Source organism: Oryctolagus cuniculus, chromosome 1 (assembly GCF_964237555.1).
Source record: "Oryctolagus cuniculus chromosome 1, mOryCun1.1, whole genome shotgun sequence".
Classification (NCBI taxonomy): Eukaryota; Metazoa; Chordata; class Mammalia; order Lagomorpha; family Leporidae; genus Oryctolagus; species Oryctolagus cuniculus.
The window spans coordinates 4,420,834-4,448,125 of NC_091432.1; the positions used below are offsets into that span (position 1 = coordinate 4,420,834).

At 71.1% G+C, this 27,292-nt stretch overlaps 3 protein-coding genes across 11 annotated transcripts; all 3 read right to left on the reverse strand.

The window, feature by feature from the left end:
- Positions 1–217: 217 nt before the first annotated feature.
- On the reverse strand, positions 218–8,041 carry TCIRG1 (T cell immune regulator 1, ATPase H+ transporting V0 subunit a3). Of its 2 annotated transcripts, none has more exons than XM_070065670.1 (20): positions 7,896–8,041; positions 6,282–6,402; positions 6,013–6,091; positions 5,384–5,604; positions 5,202–5,284; positions 4,890–5,016; positions 4,720–4,802; positions 4,539–4,632; positions 4,255–4,467; positions 3,823–3,967; positions 2,728–2,867; positions 2,494–2,651; positions 2,328–2,418; positions 1,861–1,979; positions 1,555–1,768; positions 1,193–1,318; positions 956–1,057; positions 764–881; positions 431–608; positions 218–357 (listed from the first exon to the last, which is right to left on the reverse strand). In XM_070065670.1, the coding sequence occupies exons 2-20, from the start codon at positions 6,396–6,398 to the stop codon at positions 279–281; spliced, it is 2,487 nt and encodes an 828-aa protein (XP_069921771.1). In that variant the 5' UTR covers positions 6,399–6,402; positions 7,896–8,041; the 3' UTR covers positions 218–278. The 2 variants fall into 2 exon arrangements, with proteins under 2 accessions (XP_069921771.1, XP_069921763.1); XM_070065662.1 differs by having other exon boundaries at positions 5,202–5,287.
- Positions 8,042–9,342: 1,301 nt separating this feature from the next.
- On the reverse strand, positions 9,343–15,523 carry NDUFS8 (NADH:ubiquinone oxidoreductase core subunit S8). Of its 6 annotated transcripts, none has more exons than XM_070065806.1 (7): positions 14,241–14,381; positions 12,217–12,274; positions 12,091–12,141; positions 11,818–11,954; positions 11,566–11,772; positions 10,051–10,179; positions 9,343–9,497 (listed from the first exon to the last, which is right to left on the reverse strand). In XM_070065806.1, exons 2-7 carry the CDS (start codon positions 12,272–12,274, stop codon positions 9,366–9,368), a joined length of 714 nt encoding a protein of 237 aa, XP_069921907.1. In that variant the 5' UTR covers positions 14,241–14,381; the 3' UTR covers positions 9,343–9,365. The 6 variants fall into 6 exon arrangements, with proteins under 6 accessions (XP_069921907.1, XP_051687059.1, XP_069922016.1 ...); XM_051831099.2 differs by having other exon boundaries at positions 11,566–11,738; positions 11,865–11,954; positions 14,241–14,372; XM_070065915.1 differs by having other exon boundaries at positions 11,566–11,738; positions 11,865–11,954; positions 13,911–14,278.
- Positions 15,119–26,712, reverse strand: LOC103346087 (aldehyde dehydrogenase family 3 member B1). Of its 3 annotated transcripts, none has more exons than XM_051831091.2 (10): positions 26,563–26,712; positions 22,201–22,363; positions 19,535–19,645; positions 19,323–19,443; positions 18,817–18,902; positions 18,646–18,727; positions 18,129–18,515; positions 17,533–17,699; positions 16,114–16,213; positions 15,119–15,419 (listed from the first exon to the last, which is right to left on the reverse strand). In XM_051831091.2, exons 1-10 carry the CDS (start codon positions 26,709–26,711, stop codon positions 15,229–15,231), a joined length of 1,557 nt encoding a protein of 518 aa, XP_051687051.2. In that variant the 5' UTR covers position 26,712; the 3' UTR covers positions 15,119–15,228. The 3 variants fall into 3 exon arrangements, with proteins under 3 accessions (XP_051687051.2, XP_069921812.1, XP_051687054.2); XM_070065711.1 differs by lacking the exon at positions 26,563–26,712 and adding an exon at positions 25,609–25,740; XM_051831094.2 differs by lacking the exons at positions 18,817–18,902; positions 19,535–19,645; positions 22,201–22,363; positions 26,563–26,712 and having other exon boundaries at positions 19,323–19,345.
- Positions 26,713–27,292: the final 580 nt, after the last annotated feature.

Below are 27,292 nucleotides of genomic sequence, written 5' to 3' on the forward strand. Positions count from 1 at the left end.
CCCGAAGGCCCACACCAGCGTGCAGAGAGGAGACTGGGCTGTGAGCTGCAGCGTGCTGTACGCCCACCCTATATGCGCCCCCCCCCAGTTCTGTCCCCTCCGTCAAGAACCTGGGGTTCCTGCGGGTCCATCCCCGTCGGCCTCACTAGAGTGGAGGCGGCCACGGGGCCCCGCCCGCCTCGGCCAGCCCTGGCGTTACAGACGGGACCGACACAGCTCCGGGCCCGCGCCTCTTTATTGCGTCCCCGGGCCAGCGCCCGCGTGCTCCCCGCTGGGCGCTAGTCGTCCTCCGCCGCGAACTTGAAGGGGCTCAGCTTGTAGCCAGTGCCCGCGTAGAACTTGTTCTGGAACTCCACCCTGGGGGCGAGGGCAGAGGCTGGTGAGGACGCCGCCGGCGGGCAGGCGGGCGGGCGGGCGGGCGGGCACTCACCAGTGCAGCCGGAGGGCGTGCAGGAAGGCCGAGAGCCCCTCCATCACCAGCAGGATGGCCACGGTCAACACGGCGAAGGCGGCGAAGACGGGCACCAGCACCACGGCCGCCACGCCCACTTCCCGGCCCACGCCCAGGCCCACGCGCATCACCATGGCCCACAGCACCTCCGACAGCTCTGTGTGCCAAGGGACGGTCGGGGGTGGGCACCCAGGGAAGGGGGCACGGCCCTCCCTGCTCCTGCGCCCTGCGGGGGAACCCCTCGGACAGCCCCGCCGCGCGGGGTGGGGCCCTGAGGCCCAGCGATGGGACCCCGGTTGGGTGAGCACTCACGGGCGTGGGCCAGGCTCAGCGCCCAGAGGCGCAGGTAGGAGGCGGTGTTGGAGATGCAGCCCAGGCAGAACTCGATGGTGTGGATGGCCTGGTGCATGAACACCTCCGAGGCCACAAACTGGGCAGGGGGACGGCAGTGAGGGGCCGGCCGCGGCCAGAGCCCCCCACCCCCCAGGAAGGCCCCACACCCACCTCCGCCTCTGTGTCTTCCCCTGGGCACCCAGCCGCCTCCTCATCAGAGCCCCAGCCGTTCACAGACACCTCGGGCGAGTCCAGGAGCCCGGCCTTGTCCCCCTGGGGGGCAGGGGAGGGAGGAGGCAGTGTCCACAGCCCCCCAGCCTCAGGAGGGACCCCTGCCCCCTTACACCTGCGCCCAGCCACCCGAAGCCAGGCCTGGGCCCCCCAGCCCCGCCCGTGGCCCACCCCTACCTGGGGGCCGGCAGGCCGTCTCTGCGAACGCCGGCGGTGCTGGCGCAGCAGGTACAAGGGCGTGCCCAGCAGCAGGACCGGCACCATGACCAAGGCCAAGAGCACTAGGACGGACTGGACCACTTCCTGCAGGCCAGGGCGCCGGTCAGGACCCCGCAGGGCCCATCAGTCGCCTGCAGGGGCTCCTCGCTGAGCGGGGAGAGGGGCTGCGGCCGGGACCCCCACCCGCCCAGGCCGGGTGAGAGCCCACCTGCCCGGGGAAGAGCGGCCGGCTGGCGGCGCCCATCAGTCCCGGGCCGGGTGAGAGCCCACCTGCCCAGGCCGGGACACCCCTCACCTGCCCAGGCCGGGTGAGAGCCCACCTGCCCGGGGAAGAGCGGCCGGTTGGCGGCGCTGCGGGCGAAGAGGAACATGTTGATGAAGTGGATGAGGATGCTGGGGGCGGCGGCGGCGCCGGCGGCCGAGACGCGCAGCCACTTGTAGAGCACCAGGAACACGAGGTAGCCGAACAGCCCCAGCAGGAACACGAGCTCGGGCAGCGTCTCCAGCAGCAGCCGGTGCCCCTGGCCGAAGTGCCTGGGCGGGCGGGCGGGCGGGGGCGGCAGGGTCACCGGGGCCCGCTGCCGCCGCCCGGCCTCCCGCAGCCCGCGGGCAGCCCTGGCCCTCACACGTGGTTGAAGACCCCCAGCAGCACCCCGAAGGCCATGTGGGTGACCCCCAGGATGACGGACATCTTCATCTTGAAGGAGTTGAGGAAGCTCAGGTGGTTGGTGGCCAGGCTCCAGACCTGGGCGGGAGGCGGGGGCTGGCTCAGCGGGCTCCCCGGCCCCCACTGCCGGGAAGCCCTCCGGCCGGCCGGCGTCCCTGCCCCCACCCCCGGGCGCCTGCGGCTCTGCCACCGTGCATCCAGGAGTGACTGGCATGAGCGAGGTCAGGGGACCCAGGGTCACACCCCGGCTCTCCCAGCCTAGGTCCTCTCATCTGTGCAGTGGCCGTGACCCTGAGGGTGCCCATGGGCTGCTACACAGACAGCTGGGCACCTGCCCGGCGGGGAGAGCAGGGGGCTCCATGCACTGCAGGGGGGAGGCAGTAACAGGTGCAGCCCTGGAGGCCCCGCCCCACCCCCGCCACTCACAGGGTCGATGCCAAAGGGGTAGGGTCCCAGGAAGACGCCGGTGACGTTGGGGTCCAGGGTGAGCATGGGGTGCTGGGCCAGGAAGGCATCACTGTGGCAACAGCGGGTGGGCGGTGAGGGCGACGCGGGGCCGGGTGCACCGGGCAAGCCGGGGACGCGGCCTCACCTCCAGCCGGACTGCTCAGCCATGGCGGCCACGCTCCAGCCCGAGGGGAAGATGGTGGTGGCGCGGCTGAAGCACTCGTTGTAGATGAAGCCGGTGTAGACGGAGAAGAGGCCCATGAGCAGCAGCAGATAGCGGCCCCCGAAGAAGGTCTGCCAGATCTGGGGCGCGGGCGGCACCGTGAGCAGGCGGGGGCCCGGCCACAGCGCCCCCTCCCGGCCGCACCCGGCGCCGCACCTCGTTCTGCGCCGCCTTCACGGCCGGCCGGTTCTCCGCCAGCACCATGGCCAGGGCGAAGAGGAACAGGAGCAGCCCGTGGCCCACGTCGCCGAACATCACCGCGAAGAGGAAGGGGAAGGTGATGATGGTGTAGGGCGCTGCGGGCAGAGGGCGTGGGCTCAGCTGGGAGCCCTCGGGGGGGAAGCGGGCGCATGCTGCCCCGTCCCAGATGCCACCGCGGCCCCCGGCCCAGGCCTCTGGCACCCCAGGAGCCGGTGAGGGCATGGATCAAGACCACACGGCACGGGCGAGCTGCGTGGCTGGAACCGGCTCTCTGGGCCGTCTTCCCCGCACCTGTGAGGCGGAGAGGACAGCAGGGCCACCGGACGGGGCCGTCACCCGTGAGCAGGCACCCAGGCCAGCCGCAGTCAGGGCCCCGAGCCAGAGGCAGAGGCCGAGCTAGCCCCCAGGACCCTGGCCACCTGGGCACCGGCAGGGACGCTATACACACTCCTGTGATGGCTGGACTGGGACCCCCCCAAAGACCTCCGGAAGTGACGTCACTCCGGGAAAGGGCTTTGGGGGGCCCTGATCCACCAGGACAGCTGTCCCTCAGAAAGGCAACACTGGGACGAAGGGGGACACCAGGGACGACGAGGACAGCCTTCTACACGCAAGGCGAGAGAGGCCCTGCCCACACTGGGACGTGGATGGCCAGTCTCCAGGGACACACCCGCCCTGGCGCCGCCGGGGCGACCCTGGTGTTGGTCCTCACACACTGCAGCCCAGGCCCCGCCCAGCCGCACTGGGGACGCAGGAGCCCCCCGCCCATCGCGGCTACAGCCACGGGGCAGCCAGCCCAGTTCCTCCCCCTTCCCCCTGCCCCCTGCGGGGCAGCCCGCCCAGCTCCCCCACCCCACCCCTGCGCCCCACTGGCTGCTCCTGGAAGCAGCTCCTGATCAGACCCGGGAGACCCCACCCAGCGCCCACTGCCTCGCCGGCGGCTGCCTGAGGCTTCGAGGCACCGGGGGAGGGGGCACCCCGGTGCAGCGGGCTGCACCTCACGCCGGGGCCAGTCCCGCTGCCCGCCAGGGAGGGCGCTGTGGCTCTCACCGGGGTTCACCTCCTGGTAGCGGCCCACGCCGTAGGCGTCCACGATGCCCTGGAAGCTGGCGGTGAAGCGGTTGGTGCGGATGAGGGTGGGGGGCGCGTCCTGGCACGGGATGCGGTGCGCCACGGCACTCACTCCCGCCTCACCCTAGGGCGAGAGACACACACTGAGCAGGGCATTCGCGGACTGGGGGCCTCCTGGGGCAGCCCCTTCCCTGCCCGTGAGCGCCCAGAGCACCTGCTGGGCACCAGCGACCCCCCTGGGGGCGGGGCCACCGCCGCCAGGGTCACAGGGACTTGTAGTGGGCCTGGGTGGGCGGGGCGGGGGCGGGGCAAGGGCACGGGTGGGGCGTGGGCGGGGCATAGGCAGGGCGTGGGCGGGGCACGGGCGGGGCGGGGGCGGGGCGGGGGCGGGGGCGGGGCGGGCGTGCTCACCGAGCTGTCGCGCAGGGCCTGCTGCAGCGCGGGCAGGTCCCGCGTGGCGCACCAGGTCTCGGCGATGAGGCACTTGTGCGTGCTGCTCACGCTGCACTGGTTGAGCGCCAGGTACACGGCTTTCATCTTGCGGACCTGCACCTGCGCGGCGGGCAGCAGCCGCTGCACCCGGCCCAGCACCTGGCCCAGGAACCGCTCCGTCTCCCCCAGCACCTGCGGGCCGGCGGGGGTCAGGAGGGCTGGGAGAGGGGCAGCGCCCCGGGCCGGGGGTGGGGGGCGCCCACCTCCTGCAGCTCCTGGCTCTGCTGCCGCAGCTGCTGCAAGGCCCCGCGGCGCGCGTCCTCCGGCTCCAGGAAGGGGAAGACGTGGCAGTGGAAGCTGGCAGGGGACAAGGCGGCAGCTCAGGGCTCTGAGGGCAGTGCCGGGCCCGGCTGGGGAGGGCTCCAACAGCCGGCTGCCTCTCACCAGTCTGTGATCTTCCGGATCTTCTGTCCGATCTGCTCGCCCCAGTAGGAGATGACGAAGGTCATCCACGCGGCAGGCTCACCCTGCGGGGCCGCATCCGCTCAGCTCGGCGCCCCGCCCGCCCCGGCGCCCCCCCCCCCGCCCCCGCCGCCCCTCCCGGCCCTGCTCACGGTCACCGGGTCCTCCAGCCGCTGCTCCGTCTCCTTGAAGCTGGCGATGAGGAAGCCCCGGCAGGCCCTCCAGAGTAGGCGCTCCAGGGCTGCGGCCCTGTGCGGCTCCACCGCACCTGCCACGAAGCTGCGGCCGTGGGGCTGGCGGGGCCGCTCCGCCTCCCTCCGCCTCCCCCCAGCAAGCCCGGAGGGGAGAGAGCCCCAGGGCCAAGGGGAAGTTGCCAGGGCGTCTGAAGACAAAGGAACCTGAGCCCGGCCGAGGAGTCCACGCCACCCGGGCTCTGGGGCCGACGGCTCTGTGCCCTCACTCACTTGACCTTCAAGTCCTGGTGCGGCCCCCCGGGGGCCTGGAGCAGGGGAATCCTCTCTGAGGGGCCATCGGCGTGGGCAGCGGCCTGCTGTGAGCCGAGAGACGCCCGCCCGTGAGCCCAGCCCGGGCGGGACCGGGCGCACCCTGCTCCCTGGCACCCACGCCCCGCCCGGCGGCAGCCCACCTGGGGGCTGTGGGCCTGGCCCAGCACGGCGGCATGGAGCTGCAGCTGGTGCAGCTGGGCCCGCAGCACCTGCTGGTTGCCTCTCACGTCCCGCAGCTCCTGCGCCAGCCGCTCCGTCTCCTCCTGGATGCGCAGCAGGTCCCGGGGCGGGGGCGCAGGCAGCTCCCCCTCGGGCGGGGGCAGCACCAGGCCGGCCCGCCGCACCTCCTCCTGCAGGAAGGCTGCGTGCACAGGGAGGGGTCAGGGAGGCTGGGCTGGCCCCCACCCCAACGGCCCAGGGCTGGCTCCCGGCCGCGGGTCCCCAAGGGCTGCCCCACTGCCCGGACCCCCAGCGGACTAACTCCGCAAGCCCTCCCTGTGCATTCGAGCCCCGGCTGCTCCCCCAGCCCAGCGCCAGGCCGGAACCTGCTCTGTGCCTGTTCCAAAGGAGGAGGACCCCTCCTTGCTCTGCTCCTTGGGGGCGCCGGGCCGAGACCCTGGCCTCTGCCCCCCACCCCCAGCCGACAGCCTTGAGGCCCCTGGTGTCCAGACAGCGCCGGCACCGCCCTCTGCCCTCCACCTGGGTAGCACAGGCCAGCCAGCACCTCCTCCAGGAGGCCTGCCTGGGATGCGGCCCGGGACCCACTCACTGAAGGTCTTCTGCAGCTCCTCGCAGCGCCGCACGTCCCCCACAAAGCGTCTCTGGAAGGCGCTCACGGAGGCGTTGAGCTGGGGTTGCACATGGGGGGGTGTCAGTGTCCCAGGGAGGGGTCCTGGAGGCCCCCCTGCTCTGCACGGCCCGGGCAGGAGGTCGGGAGGGTGGAGGAGCCCACCCGGGGCCTCGCCGCCAGCGCCCTCCCCGGGCCGGCACCACAGGCTTGCCCCACACACCCCGAGCGCGGCCCCGGGCCCCACTCACGTCTCTGAACTCCACGAGGCCCAGCTCGCCCAGCCGGCTCACGCAGGTGTAAGCGGCCGCCGTGGGCAGGAAGAGCTGGACCAGCGCCACCTCCTCACTCCGGAACAGGGAGCCCATGGTCCTGGGGGCGGGGGGCGGGGAGGGCACAGCTGGGGCCAACCACAGCCAGTTCCCGGTGCCCCAGCAGCGCCTGGCAGCCGGGGACAGAGACCACTGCCCAGGACGCGGGTGGGTGCTGAGCTCACACAGGAAGTAAGGCGCGAGCAGGAGGGGGCTGGCCCAGGCTGGACCCCTCCCCGCAGCCTGACCCTTGGCCCCAGCTCAAGCCAGCGCCCCAGCTGTCCCCCCACTCGGGGCCCTACACCCCTCTCAATCCTGGGGCCCCCCCCAGCAGCTGCGACACCCAGGGCTGGGGAGGGGCTGCTGGAGCCCTCTCCCCCCCTCTGGGGCGGGCTCAGGGAGCGCAGAGCAGGCTGGGGAGGGGGTGCCGCTGGGGGCGTCCCCTGCAGCAGCTGGGAGCCCGGCAGGGGCGGGAACTGCCTTCCTGGTGTGGAAACCAGCGAAAGCGAAACCAGCCCAGCCTTGCTCAAAGGCGACGGGGGAGGGGGCTCCAGAGATGCCCAGCCAGCACCCAGGGGCCCCGGTGTCTGCCGTGGGAGGGGGCTGTTCAGGCCCGCCCCGGGGGCTGCCGCCTCCCGCCCGCTTCCTGAGGTCCTAGCAGGCATCCGAAGCTGGGTGTGGCCTGGGAGGCCACAGGGCTCGGCCCAAGGCTGCACCAGGAGGGGCAGAGGCGGGAGGACGTGGCTGCAGCCCTGGGGAGTGAGGGGCCGGGGGCCAGGGCCAGGCTGGGGCCCTGGGGGCTGGGGTCGGCTCTGTGGCCTTGGCCAAGTCCCTTGCCTGCTCTGGGCCCCCACTTCCTCTTTGGGACTTGGTCACTCCTGGCAGAGACCAGGTGGATGGGGGGATGGGAAAAGAGCCCCCCGCCCCGCAGTGCAGGAGAGGGGCCCGGAGGCTCTGGTGAGGGAGGTGCGAGGCCCCTGGCCAGGTCGGGAAGGCCCAGCGCACCGTGGTGCCCCGGGCAGCGTGGCTCTGACAGGGGCACCCTGTGGGGGTGACGCAGAGGGGCCCCGGGCAGCAGCTGTGCCCGGAAGCAGGGGACAACAGGGAGCCCAGGGCCCTTACCCTAGGGTGGAACCAGCGTGGTGTGCGGCTGGGGGTGCAGAGCCCAGCGCGGACCCCTCCCCCGGCAGCGGGGCCCCCAGGGGCTCGCTCCTCCCGCTGGGCCAAGGCTGCTGGCACCTGCCTCCCGCCTCCCCCCGCGGCCGCGGGGCTCAGCGGGCTCCCGGCCCAGGAACCCGCGGGTCTGCCGCCCCCCCTGCCCCAGGCGGTCTCTAGCTTGGCCACATCCTCAGTCTTCCCGTCTGCAGAATGGATCCCTCCCTCCAGGAAGCTGCAGCAGGAAGAGGTCCGGGCACCAAGCCCCGCGGAGCCGGCAGCCACGGCGCCCCCGCGCCGCACTCCTCGGCCCCGCCGGTGGGGCGCTGGGCCCGCTTCCCCGGCGAGGCGGCGGCGGCCGGAAGGGCCGGGGCCCCGCGGGCGCCGACCGGCACTCACCCCGCTGGGCAGCGCGCACCCGCTCCGCTCCTGGACGCCTGCTCCGCGCCCCGGACTGGCACCGCGCTGCGCCCGCCGCGGCCAACGCCACTCGCGCTTTTCCGTGGGCGGGGCCGCGCCGCCCGGGCCCCGCCCCCGAGCCCGGGACGAGGCGGGGCCGGCTCTAGGCAGGGAGGCTTCGTGGGGCTGTGGGCGCCCAATCCCGCCGAGGTCAGGGGATAGCTGGCCAGCGTCCACGCGGCCGGGGGCTGCGGGCTCGGAAGGAGACCCCGTTCCCAGCTAGAGGGCCCGCGGCGCCTACGCTGGGGGGGCCCCAACCTGGGCCCGGCACCCCTCTCCCTAGGGTCCCTCGCTTCTGGCCACCGGGGCCCGTGCCGTCCGGCGTGCTGTCTGCTCAGGGTCCGGCCCGGGCTGGCCTGTGGATCCTCCTGGGAGCACAGTGTGGGGGCACGGGAACCCCACTGCTCCACGGGGTGCATCAGGTCTCTGAGCGGACCTGCGGCCCCTGGGCCTGGTGGGAAAGGGGGCCCCAGCCCTGGTCATCTTTGAACCCACACAGTGAAAAGGGGCCCCTGGGGGGCAAAGGGAGCCCCAGAGCCAGGCCTGGAAACAGTCGCAGCCAGGGCCTCACTGGCCAGGGCCGCGGCAGGGCCTCACGGCGGGCGGAAGGGGGCGCCCTGTTTCACGGAGCCCACGGCTGCTCTGCTGGACTGGAAAACCTCACTCAGGCCACCCAGGGCTGCCGGCTTCCTCCTCCCGCCAGTGGCTCACCCACACGTGAGCACCCCCAGGCCCGGGCTTCGCCTCACCCTCGTGCCCACCCCCACAGAATGCAGGCATGCAGCCAGGCTGGGCCCCAGGCCCCCAGCCTCCCCAGAGCCCGGGCGGCTGCACACTGTGCCCGTCTGGGCGTCTCCACGCGCACTGTCCACAGACTGGAGCCGTGAGCCCTGGCACAGGGCCTCCCCCTCTGGGCCAGGATACCCCGCACCACGCTCAGGCCCTCGCGCAGGGGGCCGCCTCGGGACACGCGCGCTGTCCACAGACTGGAGCCGTGAGCCCTGGCACGGGGCCTCCCCCTCTGGGCCGGGACACCCCGCACCACGCTCAGGCCCTCGCGCAGGGGGCCGCCTCGGGACACGCGGAGCAGGAAGCCCTGAGCGGCTGCAAACGGGCCTGGGGAACTTGGGGCAGAAAGCGGATGTGGCGGGAGGCCAGGCCAGCTCAGAGGCAGCGGGGCCGGGGTCACCGCCTCGTGACGGTCACTCCCACAGCGGCTTCCGCTTCTCCGCTTCCCTCTGGGTCACCTGGCCCATCTCAGCCGAGAGGGCGGGCCGGCTCGGGCACGGCTACCCCCGGGGAAGACGCCCGAGAGGCGGGCGCCAGGGCTGGCCGGGCTGGCCGCGGGGTGTCCCTGGTGGGCCCCGACGCAGGACAGGAGGCGCCGGCGGGTGGGAGCGCTTTATTGCGTCAGCGGTAGAGGAAGTCGGCCTGGATGTTGGCCGAGATCTCGGCCTCCCACTTGTCCCCGTTGTTCAGCAGCTTCTCCTTGTTGTACAGCAGCTCCTCGTGCGTCTCCGTGGAGAACTCGAAGTTGGGGCCCTGGGGTGCAGGCGGCGCGGGTGAGGCCCCGCCCTCAGCTCTGCCCCGCCCCCGCCCGCCCAGCGCCCGCCCACCTCCACGATGGCTCCAAGTTGGGGCCCTGGGGTGCAGGCGGCGCGGGTGAGGCCCCGCCCTCAGCTCTGCCCCGCCCCCGCCCGCCCAGCGCCCGCCCACCTCCACGATGGCTCCAAGTTGGGGCCCTGGGGTGCAGGCGGCGCGGGTGAGGCCCCGCCCTCAGCTCTGCCCCGCCCCCGCCCGCCCAGCGCCCGCCCACCTCCACGATGGCTCGAAGTTGGGGCCCTGGGGTGCAGGCGGCGCGGCTGAGGCCCCGCCCTCAGCCCTGCCCCGCCCCCGCCCGCCCACCTCCACGATGGCTCGAAGTTGGGGCCCTGAGGGTGCAGGCGGCGCGGGTGAGGCCCCGCCCTCAGCCCTGCCCCGCCCCCGCCCGCCCACCTCCACGATGGCTCGAAGTTGGGGCCCTGGGGTGCAGGCGGCGCGGGTGAGGCCCCGCCCCCAGCTCTGCCCCGCCCCCGCCCGCCCAGCGCCCGCCCACCTCCACGATGGCGTCCACGGGGCAGGCCTCCTGGCAGAAGCCGCAGTAGATGCACTTGGTCATGTCGATGTCGTAGCGCGTGGTGCGGCGGCTGCCGTCGGCCCTGGGCTCGGCCTCGATGGTGATGGCCTGTGGGGAGTGGCCAGGGCACTGCTGCGCCGCCCGCCCCCGCCCGGTGCCTGCCCGGATGCCCTCAGCGCTCCCAGCCTCCTCCTGTGCCCGCGTCTCCCCCACCCGAGCCGCGGCGACTGCGGTGTGCTGACCTGTCGCGGAGGCCTGGCCGGCCCGCTAGACGGACGAGAGCTGAGACCAGAGAGGCTGACTCTCCCAGAGCGAGGCGGCCTTGCAGGCCCGCCCTGAACCCCCAGCTCCCAAGGGTCGGCAGGGGGAGGCGTGGCCGGGGGCGCCCCAGGAAGGTCAGCCCACTACCTGGGACTGTGGCTGGGGCTCCTCTTCTTATGCCTACAGAAATGGGAGCAGGGGCTGCCACCTGCGCCGCCGGCATCCCATATGGGCGCCGGTTCGAGTCCCGGCTGCTCCTCTATGATCCAGCTCCCTGCTAATGCGCCTGGGAAACCAGCGGAGGACGGCGTGGGCCCTGCACCCACCGGGGAGACCCAGGGGAGGCTCCTGGCTTTGGCCCTGGGCGTTGAGGCCACTTGGGGAGTGAATCAGTGGGTGGCACATCGCTCCCTCTCTCCCGCTCTGCCTTCCAAGTCAATCAGTCTTGTTTATTTCTTAAACAGGCGCAGTTGCTACCTCCTGGGGCTGCCGTAAGGAGCCAGCGAGGTGACACAGGCCCCGCCCGTGGCAGCACTCACGCCACACAAGCCAGGACGCTGTCACTGCCCCGCTGCAGGGGTGCTGGGCGGCTGCACGGGCCCCCACGGCCAAGGCCCCCCAGGCTAGAAACGGGCCAGGACCAGGCCAGAGCCACCCGGAGTGGGCGCAGAGAGGGCCGTGCCTGTCCGGGCTCTGCTGGGCACTGTGCCTGCGCCACACCCCCCACAGGACCCCAGGCAGGACCGGGAGCGCCTGGGCTGGGCCTGCGAGACACTGGGTGGGACAGGATGAGGCTCACAGAGGCAGGGCTCACCTGGGTGGGGCGGGGCTCACCTGGGGGGCACACGGGGGTGGGGTGGGCTCACCTGGGTGGGGCGGGGCTCACCTGGGGGGCACATGGGGGCGGGGTGGGCTCACCTGGGGGGCACACGGGGGCGGGTGGGCTCACCTGGGTGGGGCGGGGCTCACCTGGGGGGCACATGGGGGCGGGGTGGGCTCACCTGGGGGGCACACGGGGGCGGGGTGGGCTCACCTGGGTGGGATGGGGCTCACCTGGGGGGCACACGGGGGCGGGGCGGGGCTCACCTGGGGGGCACACGGGGGCGGGTGGGCTCACCTGGGGGGCACACGGGGGTGGGGTGGGCTCACCTGGGTGGGATGGGGCTCACCTGGGGGGCACACGGGGGCGGGGCGGGGCTCACCTGGGGGGCACACGGGGGCGGGTGGGCTCACCTGGGCGGGGCACACGGCCTCGCACAGCTTGCAGGCGATGCAGCGCTCCTCCCCCGACGGGTACCGGCGCAGGGCGTGCTCGCCCCGGAAGCGTGGGCTCAGCGGGCCCTTCTCAAACGGGTAGTTGATGGTGGCCGGCTCCCGGAACAGGTAGCTCAGGGTCATGCCCAGCCCTGGGGGCAGCGCAGCGTGGTCGGGGGAGCGCCCCTCCGCCCCCACGCCGGCGCCCGCCCCGCCCCCGCCGGCGCCCGCCCCGCCCCACGCCGGCGCCCGCCCCGCCCCCCGCCCCCAGCACCCACCTCGGAAGAGCTCCGTCCACATCAGGGTCCGGGCCGCCTGGTCCGTCACGGACTTCATGTCCATGGCGGCCTCCTGGGCGTTCACGTACTCTGCAGGGAGGCCGGCGAGGGGGCTAGAGAGGGGCCCGGGCCTGGGAGCCCCGTGCCGAGGCGCAGCCCCCCCCCCCCACGCCCCCTCCCCCAACTCCCCAGCCAGCAGCAGGGCCCAGGTGGACGGGGCACTCACTGTAGGTGGCGGCCACGGGGCTGCTGTGCAGGCTTCTGCCACTCGGGGGTCCTGCAGAGAGGAGGCTGGGCCGTGACCCCGTGCCCGGCACCCCCACCCCCACCCCCGGGAAGCTCCCTGTCCTACCTGCGCGGGCGGCCCGGGCCAGGGCCCGCAGCAGCGTGGGCGTCGGCAGGCGGCGCATCTAGGGGTTTTAGGCAGGAAGTCAGATATGAGCGGGCGTGTGTGTGTGTGTGTGTGTGTGTGTGTGTGTGACAGGCCTAAAGACGGCTATGTCCAGCCCCGCCCCCTCCGACCCGATAACCTGCCAGGTGGGGGCCCCGCCCCTTCTGCCTGCCGAATCTTCCAGTCTCCCGGAGCAGCCCAGTGTCTGCATCTCAAACACCCTGCTCTGACCCCCATTCCCCAGGGGCCTGCTCACCCTGCCTCTGACCCAGGATGGCGCCAGCGAGGCTCCCTCCTGTCTGATACCTTCAGGGGAAAACTAGCTAGGAGCTTCTTAGTATCTACAGCCATAAAGTCCTTGTCTCAGGAGGAGACGAGTGAAGACAGAGACCCATCCCCTCAAAACCCCGGCCTCAACCGGACCCTCCCCTTAAAACCCCGGCCTCAACCGGACCCATCCCCTCAAAACCCCGGCCTCAACCGGACCCATCCCCTCAAAACCCCGCCTCAACCGGACGGCGCTCAGCCCTCGGCCTCTCTGCTGAGCCGCCCGCCCGCCTGCCCGGGTCTGATCTCTCCTCTCAACCATGTAACCCGCTCCTCCCCCTGTCCGAGCGACTGGGCTCTCTCCCAGGTCCTGTCTGGAGAGGTGCCCATCCGTCCTTACGGACGTCCCTGCCCTAATAAACTTTGTTACTTTTACTTTCCACTACTCCGTCTCACGCCTGAATTCTTTCTTGCGCGAAGAACCCTGCCATTCTCTGGTAACGGGGGCATCGGAAGGGAGGCTTGGGTGGGCTCCGGATCTGCCCCCCCCAGCAGCTATGGGCCTGCAGGGTCCCCGGGTCCCCGGGCCACCCGTTCCTGTTAGGGACAGGACACCCTCCGGTCCCCAGGGCGGCAGGGCCCAGCCCAGCCCTGCACCCTGAGCCGGCTCTGCGAGGAGCCCCCACGGACCCCAAGTTCCACCGACCCCACCTCCTTTGTTAAAAAAAAAAACTATTTATTCGAAAGGCAGAGAGAGCGGGGCAGGCAGATTTGGACCCCCAGAAGGCTGCCACGGCTGGGGCTGGGCTTGGCGAAGGCTCCCACGTGACTGGCAGGCACCCACCTGCTGCCCCCACGGTGTGCATTCACTGGAAGCTGCGACGGGAAGCGGGCACCGGCTATGGGTGCGGGCACCGGCTATGGGTGTGGGCGGCCCTGCCACCGCGGGTACCGGGCCGACCGTGCGGGCACCGGCTATGGGTGCGGGCAGCCCTGCCACCGCGGGTACCGGGCCGACCGTGCGGGCACCGGCTATGGGTGCGGGCACAGGCTATGGGTGCGGGCAGCCCTGCCACCGCGGGTACCGGGCCGACCGTGCGGGCACCGGCTATGGGTGCGGGCGGCCCTGCCACCGCGGGTACCGGGCCGACCGTGCGGGCACCGGCTATGGGTGCGGGCGGCCCTGCCACCGCGGGTACCGGGCCGACCGTGCGGGCACCGGCTATGGGTGCGGGTGGCGGGGGGTAACCGCACAACGCGGAGCCCACCGGGCCGGAACCCCTTCCCCCACGAAGGCCCTCCCGGCACCGTCCCCAGCCGGCCGAGTGACCTTGGGCGGGTGACGTCACCGGCCTCGCTCGGCCACGCGTCCGCGCACTGGGGGAAGCCTGTGGGCGCCAGGCCGGGGCTCTGTGACCTGTGGCCTCCAGCGGGGTCACCCCGTTTGACCACTGACTTCAGCGCCAGGGAGCCCACCCGCGACCTTCCCCGTGACCTCTGACCCCACGGACGCAGGAGGGGGCCGGGCGGCGCATGCGCCCGCCAGCACTGGCTTCCCGGTCAGTCGGCTCCACGCTGAAGGACGCGGAGGCCCCGGGCTGCGGGAGAGCCGACAGGGAGTCCGGGCGCGGAGCTGGCGGGGCCGACGAGGACGCCGCGCTCGCCCCCGGCGCCGCGCCACCCCGGCCTGCCGTTTACGGCCGAGCCCCGAAACCCACCTCGCGGCGCTGCGGCTCCTTCTCGGCTCCAGCCGGCCGGTCAGCCGGGAGGCGGAGCCTACGCTCTGGGACTCTGCCATTGGGCCGGCTGGCTTCACTTACTTAGCGCCGCTCCTCTGTGTTGTGGTCTGATTGGCCAGTGCCCTGCCGTAAGAGGCGAGACCCGGAAACATCTCTCCTCTGGTTGGCTGAGAGGCGGCGGGCTCTTGAAGGTTCATAGGGCGCCGCCATGTTGGTTCCAGGAGGCCAATAAACGAGGACCCGCGAGCCTCTGGAGGCGGGACATCCGGGGCGTGGTGCAGGCTGTGGCTTGTGGAGTTGGGGGCGCTGCAGACTGGGCGGGTGGTCTAGGTGTGGGCGGCTGCGTTTAAAACGGTAACGGTGGCGGCGACGGTGGGAACCGCCGCCTGGGAGTGACTGCGCGTATCTAGTCCTCACGGCAACCCCGCCTGAATTTGCAGACGGGGAAACTGAGGCACGGACGCGTCTGGTGACCCCGCAGGCGCCCCGCCTCTCCACCTGTCTGTGTTCGCGTGGATTCTGTGGTTGAGAGGCCTCGGGAAGTCGGTGGCGCTGGTCGGGGTGGGGGGCTTCCTGGAGGAGGGGTAGGAGAAAGGCCGAGGGGGGCTCGTCTGGGGCGTGCGCAAAGGTCCTGTGGTCGAGGACGGGCCCTGGCGACCGGAGGACCGGCGGTGCACTGGGGCCCTGCGTGTGGCGACTTGTGCATGGGATGGAGTCTAGCAGGGGCTCCAAATGGGTGGGACCCCCCGATGTGGGGGGCTGAGTCCAGAGTGGGACAAGCTCGGGGGGCCGCGGGCAAGGGAGACCCCGCCGTCAGCCCCACCGGCCCGGCAGGAGAGACCACACGGACGCCGGCCTCGGGGCCACGGCTCCCCGCTTTAATCCCAGTAACAGCCCCGGGAGGCACCGCCGTGCGGCACCTCGGGGGCCCGGGCGCAGATGGGGAAACTGAGGCTCGGGGCGGGGCTCAGAGCAGCGCGCAGGCGCAGCTGCGCTCGTCCATGGCCCGCAGCAGCGCGCGCAGGCGGCCCGGCGAGTAGGGCGGGTAGCGGAGCTCGTTGAGCTTCTCCATGCCCGGGCTGCGCAGCAGGCAGGCGCGGCGGTGCGAGAAGGTGTCGAAGGAGAACCTGCCGTGGTAGCTGCCCATGCCGCTGTGGCCTGCGCGGGACGCGGCGGTCAGCGCCTCGGGCGGCCCGGGCCCTGCCCTGCGCAGCCGCGGGCGCCCACCCCTTCCTCGGGTCCCCCATCCGTCCAGTCACTGGGCGTGAGGCAGGACTGAACCCTAGCCTGGCGCCAGCACCGGCTCAGACAGCAGCAGACAGCAGGTGCCAGGGTCCTGGACCTGATCCCCGGCCCTGCCACAAGCCAGCGGTGGCCTCTTGTACCTCGGCCCCTCCCCGTGACAAGGGGTGGCAGTGCGCCCTGCCCCCGGCCGTGGGCTGAGCAAGCGTTGAGTGGTGCAGCCTGGCTGGGCACCGGGAGGGCTCTGACCAGGGAGGCCCGGGGACACGGCCTGGGTGCAGCAGGGGCGTCCCGGAGGGAGTGACCGCCAGGAGGGAAGGGGCGGGAGACTTGGGGCTTGTCCGGGACCTGGGCCGGAGCCGGATTCGCCCAGAGACCCGCCCCACTGTCCCCTGCTTGTCAGGTGGAGGGGGCCTGGTCTCAGAGGAAGTGGCCGCCCTGGCTGAAGCTGGTGGCGCGTGTGGGTCGGGCGGGCAGCTCCCTCCCGCGGCCCCCCCCCCCCCGGGGCAGGCGGCGCAGCGCAGTCATGGCCGTGATGCCCCCGCTGTGCGGGCACAGGTGGGTGTGGGAGCCGGAGGCCGGGCGGCCTTGTCCGGACGCTGTCACCTACCCACTCCTCCGAAGGGCAGGCTGGCCAAGGTCATGTGCATGAAGCCGTCGTTGCCGCAGAAGCCCCCGCTGCTGGTCCGCTCCAGCACCTGCCTCACCACCTGGGAGGAAGCGGAAGTGGGCAGGCGCTGGCCGCAGGCCTGGGGAGGCTGCCCCGTGCGTGCGGGCTGAGCTCCGTGAAGGGGCTGCAGGCGGGCTGGGGGTGTCTCTGCAGCCACCTCTCGCCAGCCCCCGCCTGGTGTGGGGACGTGCAGGGCCCTGCGTGACGTGGCTGTTGTGTTCCGGGGGTGCAGGCAAACAGACCCCCCAGCCCCCGACAGTGGTGCCCAGAGACCAGCGGCCGCTAAGACCTGGGACGCAGCTGCACCTGCACCCAGCTCGCGAGGCCCTGCGTCCTCAGCCCGTGGGTTCATTTGCAGAGTGAGAGGTGGGCGACAGGAGGAAGTGGGCCCCTCCCCCAGTGGGGAGGCCTAGGGACCAGCATTAGCAACAGGGCAGGACCGCGGAGAGCACTGGGTGCGTCCTGTGCCACTGCCGTGTGCCCTGGCACTGAGAGCCACCAAGGGCGGCCGCCCCTCAGCGGGGAAGCCTGGGCCTCCTGGAGGGCCCCTGGAGTCGGGTGGGGCCTGGGACTGCTTGGCCGGGGCGGGGTGGGGTTGGTGCCAGTCGGGGGCACGACAGGGGCAGGCCCAAGCCTGGCCTTGGATTCTGCCCCAAAGCCAGGTAATCATGGCAGGAGAGATCTCCCGAGGAGTCCGGGGGATGCCCTCAGCAGGTGGGCGAGGCTTAGAGACCTGCGGCTTCCAAAGCCGGGAGAGGGCACCCGGGACCCTGCAGCGCAGAGCCCTGCGGGCCGCAGCCTGGACGGGGACTGAAGCCGATCGCTGGCTGCACATGGGCCCCAGGGAACACTGCCGGCCTCCGTGGGGTCTCCGCCAAGCCCCAGCCCGGGCGCTCGGGCCCTCGACACTGCAGCCCTCTGTCAGTCTGGGCTGCTCCCCAGATAAGACACTTCTAAACCATCGATTGGGGCGGGGGGAGTCGGCTGAGCGCTGGCTGGGTGGAGACAGGTGGTGTCTGGTGTGTGCTAAGCTGGAGACACGCCCTGTGCCTTTGAGGCCCCCAACCTGTCCCACGCGGAGACCAGAGTGCTTCCTGTGTTACATCATCCCCTCATCCCCTACCCCCACCGCGCCACCTTCAAGCCACTGGGCCCCGGGTGAGGGACACGCAGGTGGGGGCTACCCTGGAGGGGCCCTGGCTGGGGTGGGAGGTGGAGGGGGGAGAGGCTGCTCCCAGGACATGGGCGGGGATGGAGCCAAGAGGCCCATGCCGGGGAGTCCTGCAGCTGCCCCAGCTGCCCCGAGGGGCCTGACCCCCTGCTGTCACCTGTTCCCCACCCCCAGCCCGCAGGGCCCACCTGGCTGCTGTTGGAGAAGGCGTACAGGGCCAGGGGCTTCTCCCGGCGGTTGATGAAGGCGACGGCCTCGTCCAGGCCGCTCACCGTCAGGATGGGCAGGATGGGCCCGAAGATCTCCTCCTGCATGACCGGCTCCGCCTCCTGCACGTCCACCAGCACCGTGGGCGCTGCGGGCACGGGCGGCTCAGACCTCGGCCCGGCCCCTGGGGCAGGGGGCTGGGTGCAGAGGTGGGCGGGGGGGGGGGGCCGGTGGGGAGGGCCCTGGAGGCGGAGGTCACACCCAGGCCGTCCTGAGCCCAGGAGGTGGGGGCTCGCTTAGAGCCTGGGGCTGGGCTGGCAGGATCGGGGTCACGGGGTGGGGGAGGGGCAGGTGTTGAGAGCCTGGCCTGGCACTGGGCAGACGCATGGCTGTGGCCCAGGGTGTGGCGGGGAGGAAGTCCAGCCCCGGCCACACTGAGCGGAGCCTTAGGCCACCAAATCGTGGCACCAGAGCTGTGGCCGTGGCCTGGGCTCGAGCAGCAGGGCCCCGGTTTGGGGGTGTGGTCCGGCCTGGCGGGGTCCCGGCCCCGGGGGGCTGGGCGAGGAGAGGGGCTCACCGATGTAGCGCTGGCTCTCGTCGCTCTGGCCGCCGATGGCCACGCGGCCGCAGCCCAGCAGGGCCTGGAGCCGCCGGAACTGCTTCTGGTTGATGATGCGGCCCAGGTTGGGGGAGCGCTGGGGGTCGTCGCCGTAGAAACGGGTGATGGCCTGCTGCAGGGCGGGCAGCAGGCGCTCCCGCGTCTCGGGGCTGCACAGCACGTAGTCGGGGGCCACGCAGGTCTGGCCGGCGTTGAAGTAGCGGAACCAGGCCACGCGGTTGGCCACGGTCTGCGGGTCGCAGTTGTCGTCCACGTAGCAGGGGTTCTTGCCGCCCAGCTCCAGGGTGACGGGCGTCAGGTGCTTGGCGGCGGCCGCCATGACGATCTTGCCCACACGGGGGCTCCCTGGGGACGTGGCCAGGAGACCGCCCCGCCCTCAGCGGGCCTTGGCTGGGCGGCCCAGGCGCCTGCCTCTTGCTCCCTCCGACCTCACCCCAGGCCCCCTCCGGTCCCAGGCCCCCGCCCCTGGCCTCACCCGTGAAGAGGATGTAGTCGAATCTGTGTTCCAGCAGCTGCCCGGTCTCCTCGGGGCCCCCCAGCACCACGGTGAAGCAGCTCTGGGGTGGGGGGGAGCTGGGCTCAGGGGCAGGTCCTGGGGCAGGCGGGGGTGGGGGCACTGGCCGCGCGGGGGCAGGGCCACCCTCACCTGGTCCAGGTACCGGGGCAGCACCTCGGCCAGCACCTTCTCCGTGCCCTTGCTAATTTCTGAGGGCTTCAACACCACGCAGTTCCCTGCGGGGGTGGGGGGAGGGGAGGGATGGGGAGGCCCGGCCCACACCCGCCCTCACACACACACCTGGTCACGCACCAGGTCACACACACCTGGTCACACACCTGGCCTCACACACCTGGTCACACACCTGGTCACACACCTGGTCACACACACTTGGTCACACACCTGGTCACACACCTGGTCACACACACTTGGTCACACACTTGGGCTCGTACACCTGCCCTCACGCATCTGGCCTCACACCCCCGCTATTGGGCAGGCAGGCGCCAGCCTCACCCGTTTTCAGCTGGCAACGGCTCAGAGAGGTGGCACCATGGCAGATCTGAGTTCATCAGCGCAGGGACACACACCCAGTGGGACCACTGTGCCATTCTGCCACGGCCGCCAGGCTCCGCGGGCGGGCGAGGGGCGGCTCTCACCTGCGGCGATGGCCCCCACCAGGGGCACCAGCGTCAGGTTCACGGGGTAGTTCCAGGGGGCGATGATGAGCACCAGGCCGTAGGGCTCCTTCCGGATGAAGGCGGAGTCCAGCTGAGTGGCCTGCCGGGAAGCCGGGGTGAAGTGCAGGGCGCCCACCCCCAGCCCAGAGAGGCCCCCAGGGGGCAGCCAGGCCCCGCCCCCGCCAGCTCACCAGGTTCCTGGGCACGCGCTCGTCTTGGCTCCAGGCCCGCAACTTCCTGAGGGCCAGCTTGATCTCGCCCAGGCTGATGCCCAGCTCGGACACCTCCGCCTCGAAGGCCGACTGTGGGGGAGGGGGCCCAGCGTGAGCAGGTGGCCGGAGGCGTGGGCCAGGCCTGCACCCCTCGCTCACTCCCTCCCCGTGCCAGGGACAGCCCCAGGAGGATGAGACAGGTGCCCGGGACACGTGGGGGCTGGTGACACCTGGAGTGGGGGCGGGGCATGGGTGTGCCTGACTGTGCATCCTGTGTGTGTGTGTGTGTGAGAGAGAGAGAGGGAGAGAGAGGGAGAGAGGGAGAGACGGTCAGCCGAGGCAAGAGGTGACATTTGAGCCGTGGTCTAAGGCAAGCAGGGAGCCCATGGGGTCAGGAGGTGCAGTGTTCCGGGCAGCAGGCGCAAAGTCTTGGTCTGTCCTGCTTTGCAGGGAACAGTGCAGGTGAGGTGAAGGGGCTGGGCTCCTGGGCGGCCCTGGGGTGGGCAGCCTGGCAGCCTTTGACGCAGGACTCAGACCGGGCACGGCCACGCTGCCGCCATCACAGCCTGGGGCGCAGGGGCAGGAGTCAGGAGGGGACAGCACTCAATAGGGACATTGTCCTGATCTCTGTCCCTCAGAGACCAGCCCGAAGGCTGCAGGCGGCCAAAGGCCACTGGCAGGGACGCCGGCCCCAGGCTGTCTCCCTGCCACTGCGGTGCCAGCTGATGGCCCCGGGGGCAGGGCGGGCCAAGGCCCGAGGAGGGGGGGCGTGGCAAGGCTGTGGCTGGAGGGGAGGGGGCCGTGGCCCCCAGCACCCCCAGCACAGGCCCGCTTTCCGCTGCCCCTGTGTCCCAGCCGCTGCTCCGGGCCGGCCAGCCTCGCGCTGCCTTCCACGCCCTGCCGAGCGCCCTGCTGTGGGCAGGTGGCGGTTTGGAGCCAGGCTCCCACCCTGGCCTTCTCGGCGTCTCCTCGGGGGGCTGCTGCCCTACAAGGAGGGCCGTGGGGGTTAAGTGGGCAGATGCTACAATTTTCTGGGCTGCTGATCCCTTTGTGCGGCCAGGCTCCTTCCCGGAGTCCGGAGGTGAAATCGGAGCCGAGAGAGAAAAGGGACCAGATAGCGCGAGCGGGGCTCAGGCTCAGGCTGGCTGCGGCCCAAGGGGTGTGTCCGGTGGGGGGGTCAGTTCCCAGGGAGCCCGCAGGGGAGGGGAGGGGCTGTGACACCGTGGCCTTTGAAGCCACAGCAGGGGACGTCCGCAGAGAGCAGCCGGGGGCAGCTCCCGGAGTCCAGCGGGTGGGCCTTGTTGGGGCCGGGGGCTGGGGGCGTGGCCACAGGGCCAGGTGTTCTGAGGCTGCTGCCCACACGGAGAGGGGCTCAGCCCTCAGCTCGCCTGGGTTCAGAGGCCGCGGTGCCCACAGCACCCAGAGTCCACTGAGTTCCCTGCCTCTCTCCCTGTCCACACTAAGACCTTCTGTGGGGCCTGTGGCTGCCCAGCGTGTGGTCCAGCGGTCCGCGGCCGAATGCTCAGCTCTACAGGCACTGGACGGCGTCACATTCCCCTCTGTATCCCTGGAGCTCAGCAGAGATCCCAAACATAGCAGGTGCACAACGGGTGTTTGTGGAGATGAACGAGAGAATGAATGAGTGCAGGTGATGAATGGGTGCACAGGTGAATGAATGAGTGGGAGAATGAATGAATGAGTGGGTGAATGAATGAGTGGGCGGGTGAATGAATGAGTGGGCGAATGAATGAATGAGTGGGTGCGTGAATGAATGAATGAGTGGGTGGGTGAATGCATGAATGAGTGGGTGAATGAATGAGTGGGTGGGTGAATGCATGAATGAGTGGGTATGCGATGGTGGATGGGTATGTGGATGGATGAGAGTGCAGATGGGTGAATGAGTGGGTGAATGAATGAGTGGGTGAATGAGTGAGTGGGTGAATGAGTGAGTGGGTGAATGAATGAGTGGGTGAATGAGTGAGTGGGTGAATGAGTGAGTGGGTGAATGAATGAGTGGGTGAATGAATGAGTGGGTGGGTGAATGCATGAATGAGTGGGTATGCGGATGGTGGATGGGTATGTGGATGGATGGATGAGAGTGCAGATGGGTGAATGAGTGGGTGAATGAATGAGTGGGTGAATGAATGAGTGGGTGAATGAGTGAGTGGGTGAATGAATGAGTGGGTGAATGAGTGAGTGGGTGAATGAGTGAGTGGGTGAATGAATGAGTGAGTGGGTGAATGAATGAGTGGGTGGGTGAATGCATGAATGAGTGGGTATGCGGATGGTGGATGGGTATGTGGATGGATGGATGAGCGTGCAGATGGGTGAATGAGTGGGTGAATGAATGAATGAGTGGGTGGATGAATGAATGAGTGGGCGAATGAATGAATGAGTGGGTGCGTGAATGAATGAGTGGGTGCGTGAATGAATGAATGAGTGGGTGGGTGAATGCATGAATGAGTGGGTATGTGGATGGATGGACGAGCGTGCAGATGGGTGAATGAGTGGGTATGCGATGGATGAGTGAGTGAGAGGGTGCCAGCGGCAGCTCCTGGCCCGGGGACGGAGCCGGACGTACCGGCCCTTGGGCGCCCCTCGTGGGTGTGCAGCCGTCCCCGCCCCGCCGCGCCCCTGCCGCCCACCTTGTGCAGGTCCTGGGCCAGCGCGGCCTGCAGGAGCTGCCTGTTCTCCTGCAGGAAGCGGCTCAGGCCCCGGAGCTGCGTAGCCCGGAACTCGGCCGGCCGCGTGCGCCCCGCGTCGAAGGCCTCCCGCAGCCGCTGCAGCCGGTCCTCCAAGGGCTCCATCCTGCGGGTGTGGGGGGCGGGAACGGGGCAGTCAGCACCCGCGGGGCTCACGGGCACCCCCACAAGCCACGGGACCCCCCGCCGGCTGTCTGCAGCCCCTGGGGCCGACACACACAGTGCACGCACACACATGCATGGGTGCACCCACAGGGACCCCGGGCCACCCCCTCAGCACAGGCCATGCCCCTCCTGCTGCAGGGCTGAGCCCAGGGCCCTCCCAGCTCCACTGTTGCCTGGCATGAGTGACACTATCGAGACGCCACCCACGGCCACCATGGCCACCATGTCCAAACACTCAGAACTCTGCCCCGCCCCCAGCCCGGGACGCTGCCCAGGGCGTCCTGGCCACCAGGGGTGGCTCATAGGCCCAGGTGACCTCGGCTGTGGCCGCCTGTCCCTGGCAGAAGGGGAAAGAGTCAGGACCCCCCCACAGGTTGCAGGGGTCCGAGGCGAGGGGGAGGTGATGGGGGAGGGGAGAGCAAGGGCCAGGGGCCTGTGTGCCATCATGCTGTCGGTTGCAGCCAGGGCTGGCGGACCGGGCGGGGGCCCTGACGCTCCCCTGGGCCCCAGCTGTTTACCCGAGCCTCGTCAGGGGCACGCTCTGACGCACTCACTCCTCGGCCTGGTGCCCAGGACCCTTGGGGACCCTGTTCCCTTCCCTCTGACACCTTCCCTTCCAGTCTCAGCCTGGCTGGTGCCTTCTCCAGGCAGCCCACCCTGATTACTCCCTCACCTACTTTCCTAGCGGCCCCTTGGTGCCCCCCACTGTACCTAGTCACACTGGGTGGCAAGTACCTGGTTGCCCTCTGCCCACTTGTCCCTCTGTGCCCGGGGAGGCAGAGCCCTCTTGGCTGGCTGAGCCCATTACGTGGGTCTCAGTGCCCCAGCTGCCTCCTCTGTTGGGATGTGATGGCTCCATGGGGGACAGGGTGTTCATGAGGGGAGAGACCACTGAGGCTGTCCACACAGCCTGAGTCTCCCCGCAGCTTTGAGCCACCTGAGGACCGAGCCTGCTCTCACCCGCTGGACGGCCTGGCCCGACCGCTGTGGGAGCAGGTGCCCACAGCTGTGCCCGGCTGAGTGCTGCAGGCCCAGGTCACACCCAGCTGCCCCGGCTGGGAGCTGGGGACAGGCACCACGGCCCCCGGAGAGGCCACCGCCGAGGGCCGGCAGACACGAGCCCGGCCGCCTCCAGAGCCACCCCCGGCGCTCGTCCCCCGGCTCTGCCCCCGTCCCCGCCTCTGCCCCCGTCCCCACCTCTGCCCCCCTCTCCAGCCTCTGCCCCCTCCCCCGCCTCTGCCCCCTCCCCCGCCTCTGCCTCAGTTTCTTCAGCTGTACGGCAGGGTTGCCGACAGCGCGGGGACTGGGGTCAGGACTGAGTGGCCCGTGAGCTCAGCCTGGGGGTCCCGACCCTGCCAGCTGCCTGGCTCCCGCCGGCCCCGCCCTCACCTCAGACTCCTGTGGACGGTGCCAAGGCAAAGCGTGCGCCGCCCCCGTCTTCAGGAGTCCCTGCGGGGCACCCACAGAAATGCAAGGGTGTGCCCGGGGGGCAGGGGCACTCTGTGGGTGGAGCCTGCAGGGAACATTCCAGCACCCATGCCTAGCAACACGGAGGCCGGCCGAGCCCCAGCGTGCGCAGCTGGGGGGTGGGAGCCAGGCCCGGGGCAGGCAAGCAGAGGTGCCGGGCTGCCTGCTGCCCACGGTCTGGGGGGACCCGGGCCTGCGACCTTCAAGGGAACCAAGCAGTCACTGCAGGCGTGAGGCCCCGAGCCCCGGCCCCGGCACAGGCCACACGAGTTCTGCCCGTGCCTGCCCACGGCAACAGCCCGGGGGGGCCCACAAGCCACTGCGTTGTAGGAGGAGGGAGGCAGAGGAAGGACAAGGCGCCCAGCACACTGGGCAGCCCCCCCAACCTCCCTGACCCGCTCCCCCACTGGGCAGGAGCAGGGCGGTCCCGGGGAGGGGCGGCCGGGGTCCAGGGGGCTCCGGCGGTCAGCAGCGGAGGAAGGACCCCCGGCCATTTTCACTCCCTGCCACGCCTCTGAGAGCCAGCTGGGCGTCCGAGCCCCCCCCATTCCTGCTCAGGGTGAGCGCTGGGGCACGGGAGCCTCGGGCCTCAGGGTCCTGGTGACGATAGGGTGGGAATGGGTGCCCCCCTGGGGTGGGCTGGCAGGACCAGCCACTCCCCCTCCCGCCTCAGGCCTCAGGCTTCTACAACCACCAGGCGTAGCCTGTGCCGTGCAGGTGCTCCCCGGGGCGCCGGAGTTGTGCACAGAAGAGGGGCAGGCGGGGTGGGGTCCTGCTGGAGGGCTCGCCCTGGCCCGTCACGGGGGCTGCATCCCAGGGGCCTCCGGAGCATCCCACCACCGTCTTCCCCTGGGTCGAATCCTAGCGACAGGTGTCAGCAGGAGGCCTCGGGCTGGTCGCTCTCTGCCCGTCTGTGAAATGGGGACTTCCCACGGCCACCTGGAGCAGAGTGGCCCAAAGCTCAGTCGCCATGGCTCAGACCGGATGCCCTGGGGTGGGGGTGGGGCTGGCGGGGGCCCTGAGGGGCCTGGACCCAGCGTGGGTGCGGTGGGGAGGTCAGGACATCAACTTGAGACGGAGGAGGGGCGGGGGCACAGGTGATGGAGAGGAGTGCCCCTGGGGGCTGCGGGCTGGGGTCCCGGGTCAGCCTGAAGCCTCCCCAGGCCCCACTGCCCGCTGTCCCGGGTCCCCGTTCTCATCCCCTGGCCTTCAGCCTTCTGGGATGCTCACGGGGTCGCCCACAGTGGGGGCGGCAGCCCCTCCCTTCCTCCCTCCCTCCCATGGGGGCTGGGGGAGGCGGGGACAGAGGTGTCGCTGTGGCCGTGGGTCAGGCCGAGCTCCAGGCCCCCACAGGTCCTCGGGTCCCCGCGAGGCGGGGCCGTCTGCCTGGTTCCTCCCTCCCAGCACTGTGACAAAGTCCACAGCTCAGAAGTCTCTCCTGGGCACTGCCCAGGCCCCGCGTGCATGCAGCCCCCCACGTCCCGGATCCCTTGGCTCCCTGTGGGATGTGTGGTCAGCCCGGCCTGGGCCCCTCCTCCTCCTCCTCCTTCCCTTTTTTCGCTGTCTGGCGGCTGCTGGGCTCCTCCAGGGACAAGGCAGGCCTGTGTGTGCACCCGAGAGGCCAGGCCCACCAGGGCGACCAGCAGCCCGGAGTCGTTGGGCTGGACCCCTGCCCCGACTGCCCGTCCGGCCGCCCCAGCCTTCCCGGGGACACTGTACCTGGGGCCCCGCCGCTCTGAGTGCTGCTGGCCGTCCCTGCTCTGCCCGGCCACTCTGCGGTTATGAAATGTCCAACGCCGGGCCAGCCCCTGGGCGGGGCGGCTCTGGCCTCGTGCCCGGCCTCGGCTCCCGGCCAGGCGGAGGCTGTGGGCTGAGATTCAGCCTCAGCTGCCCTCAGGAACTTCCTGGACCACAGGGAGACACTGGGGCCCAGAGATGGCCAGCACGGGGTCAGGGCCGCACAGCAGGTCTGAGCTCGGAACCCAGCGCCTGGGGGACAGCAGAGCCGGCTCTGCTCCCCGTGCCGAGACTTCCCCTAAGGCGTCCCCCACGGTGAGTGACCCTCAGTTTCCCCAAAGCGAAGAGGTCAGACCCCAGACTGGCCGAAGTCCACATCCACCGCCTGCCCGCTCCATGTCCCAACCCCACGTATCTGTGTCTCTCGGCACCGCCCCCCAGAGCACTGTGTCATCGGAACTCAAGACACCCCTGAAACCCGACGTCTCACAAAGCAAACGGGCCGAGAGGGTGTGGAGCCCCCCAACCCCCGCCCCGGGCCCCGGGGGGCTGGCTTTGCGTGCGCCCGGCTGGGGCTGACCTCGGGTGTCGCCTCTGGCCCCCGCGACAGTGCTCCCCATGCTGCCTCCAAGGTCCCGCCGCTCCTCCGCTGGGGCTGTGCTGGGGGCCGCCCCCTCCTGCCCCGGCCCCCGCCCCACCCTGGGCACACCTGTCGGAGCCAGCACAAAGGGGATGAGCCCCGAGCAGCGCAGGTGTCGGACAGGCTGCCGGTTGGGTTACGGGCTGGGAGGGGCACCCTTTGTGCCAGTGCTGCTCCCGTCCCCCCGCTCGGTTGCCAGTGCCCTGGGTCTCCCTGGGCTCCTGGCCCCAGGGCCTCTGCGCCGACCTGGCTCCTGGGAGACGCTCATCTCTGCCCGCTCCGGCGCCCCGGCCTACCTGGGAGGGCGTGGAGGGCTGCGGGTCCTCGCCCGCGGTGGGAGCCCCAGGAGGACTGTCGGCTGGGGCAGGGGTGAGGGGCGCAGAGGCCCTGGGCCTGCTTGCAGGGGATGGAGCCCCCAGCCACCGCCTGTCACGTGGCATGGCATGTGACAGTCCTGCTCGGCTGATCTCTGGAGCAGAGCCAGGCAGCGGCAAAGGCAGAGCGAGTGACAGGCGGGGCCGGGCTGGGGCTGAGCCTGCAGCTCCGGGCCAGGAGCGGGGCCCAGAGAGGGGCAGCCACTGGCCTAGGGTCACACAGCAAGTCACGGATCCACGTGGGGAGGTACCGGTGAGTGGGAGGAGTGTCGGGCCCTCTCCCTGGCCAGGGGGTCCCCCTGCAGGGGCCGAGCTTGTCATGATTCAGGGGCAGCCTGGGAGGAGGCCCCAAGGACGCTGTCTTCCAGGGACAGGGTCTGAAGTGCCCTGCCCGGGTTCCACCGGGTCTCAGGGCACAGGACCAGTCCCTGCTCTCTCGCGAGGGTCCTCAGGCCTCAGAGGGTGGACAGCCTGGGAGCGATGGCGCCGAGGAGAGCTGGGACCACTGGGGACCCCGGAGCCAGGCCCAGCTCCAGCCTGGGTGGGTGCTGTGGTGGCCGCGGCCGAGGTCGTGGCCTGGGGACACAGGGCCACGCTCCTGCGGTCCTGCCCCCGTGTTGTCCTGTGAACGCCAGGCTGGGAGAACCGGTGC

Bases quoted from the DNA above. Each gene is read 5' to 3' on its own strand.
- TCIRG1 (XM_070065662.1), bottom strand. From the start codon at position 6,398: ATGGGCTCCCTGTTCCGGAGTGAGGAGGTGGCGCTGGTCCAGCTCTTC. The intron at 4,468-4,538 runs GTGGGCGCCCCC...GCCGGCCCGCAG, and splicing joins AGAGCCAGGAGCTGCAGGAG to GTGCTGGGGGAGACGGAGCG. The intron at 358-430 runs GTGAGTGCCCGC...CCTCGCCCCCAG, and splicing joins CACGCCCTCCGGCTGCACTG to GGTGGAGTTCCAGAACAAGT.
- NDUFS8 (XM_070065806.1), bottom strand. From the start codon at position 12,274: ATGCGCCGCCTGCCGACGCCCACGCTGCTGCGGGCCCTGGCCCGGGCC. The intron at 12,142-12,216 runs GTAGGACAGGGA...TCCTCTCTGCAG, and splicing joins GGCCCGGGCCGCCCGCGCAG to GACCCCCGAGTGGCAGAAGC. The intron at 10,180-11,565 runs GTGAGCCCACCC...CACTCCCCACAG, and splicing joins AGGCCGTGTGCCCCGCCCAG to GCCATCACCATCGAGGCCGA.
- LOC103346087 (XM_051831091.2), bottom strand. From the start codon at position 26,711: ATGCCATGCCACGTGACAGGCGGTGGCTGGGGGCTCCATCCCCTGCAA. The intron at 22,364-26,562 runs GTAGGCCGGGGC...CCACACCCGCAG, and splicing joins AGCCCTCCACGCCCTCCCAG to GATGGAGCCCTTGGAGGACC. The intron at 19,444-19,534 runs GTGAGCTGGCGG...GCTTCCCGGCAG, and splicing joins AGCGCGTGCCCAGGAACCTG to GCCACTCAGCTGGACTCCGC.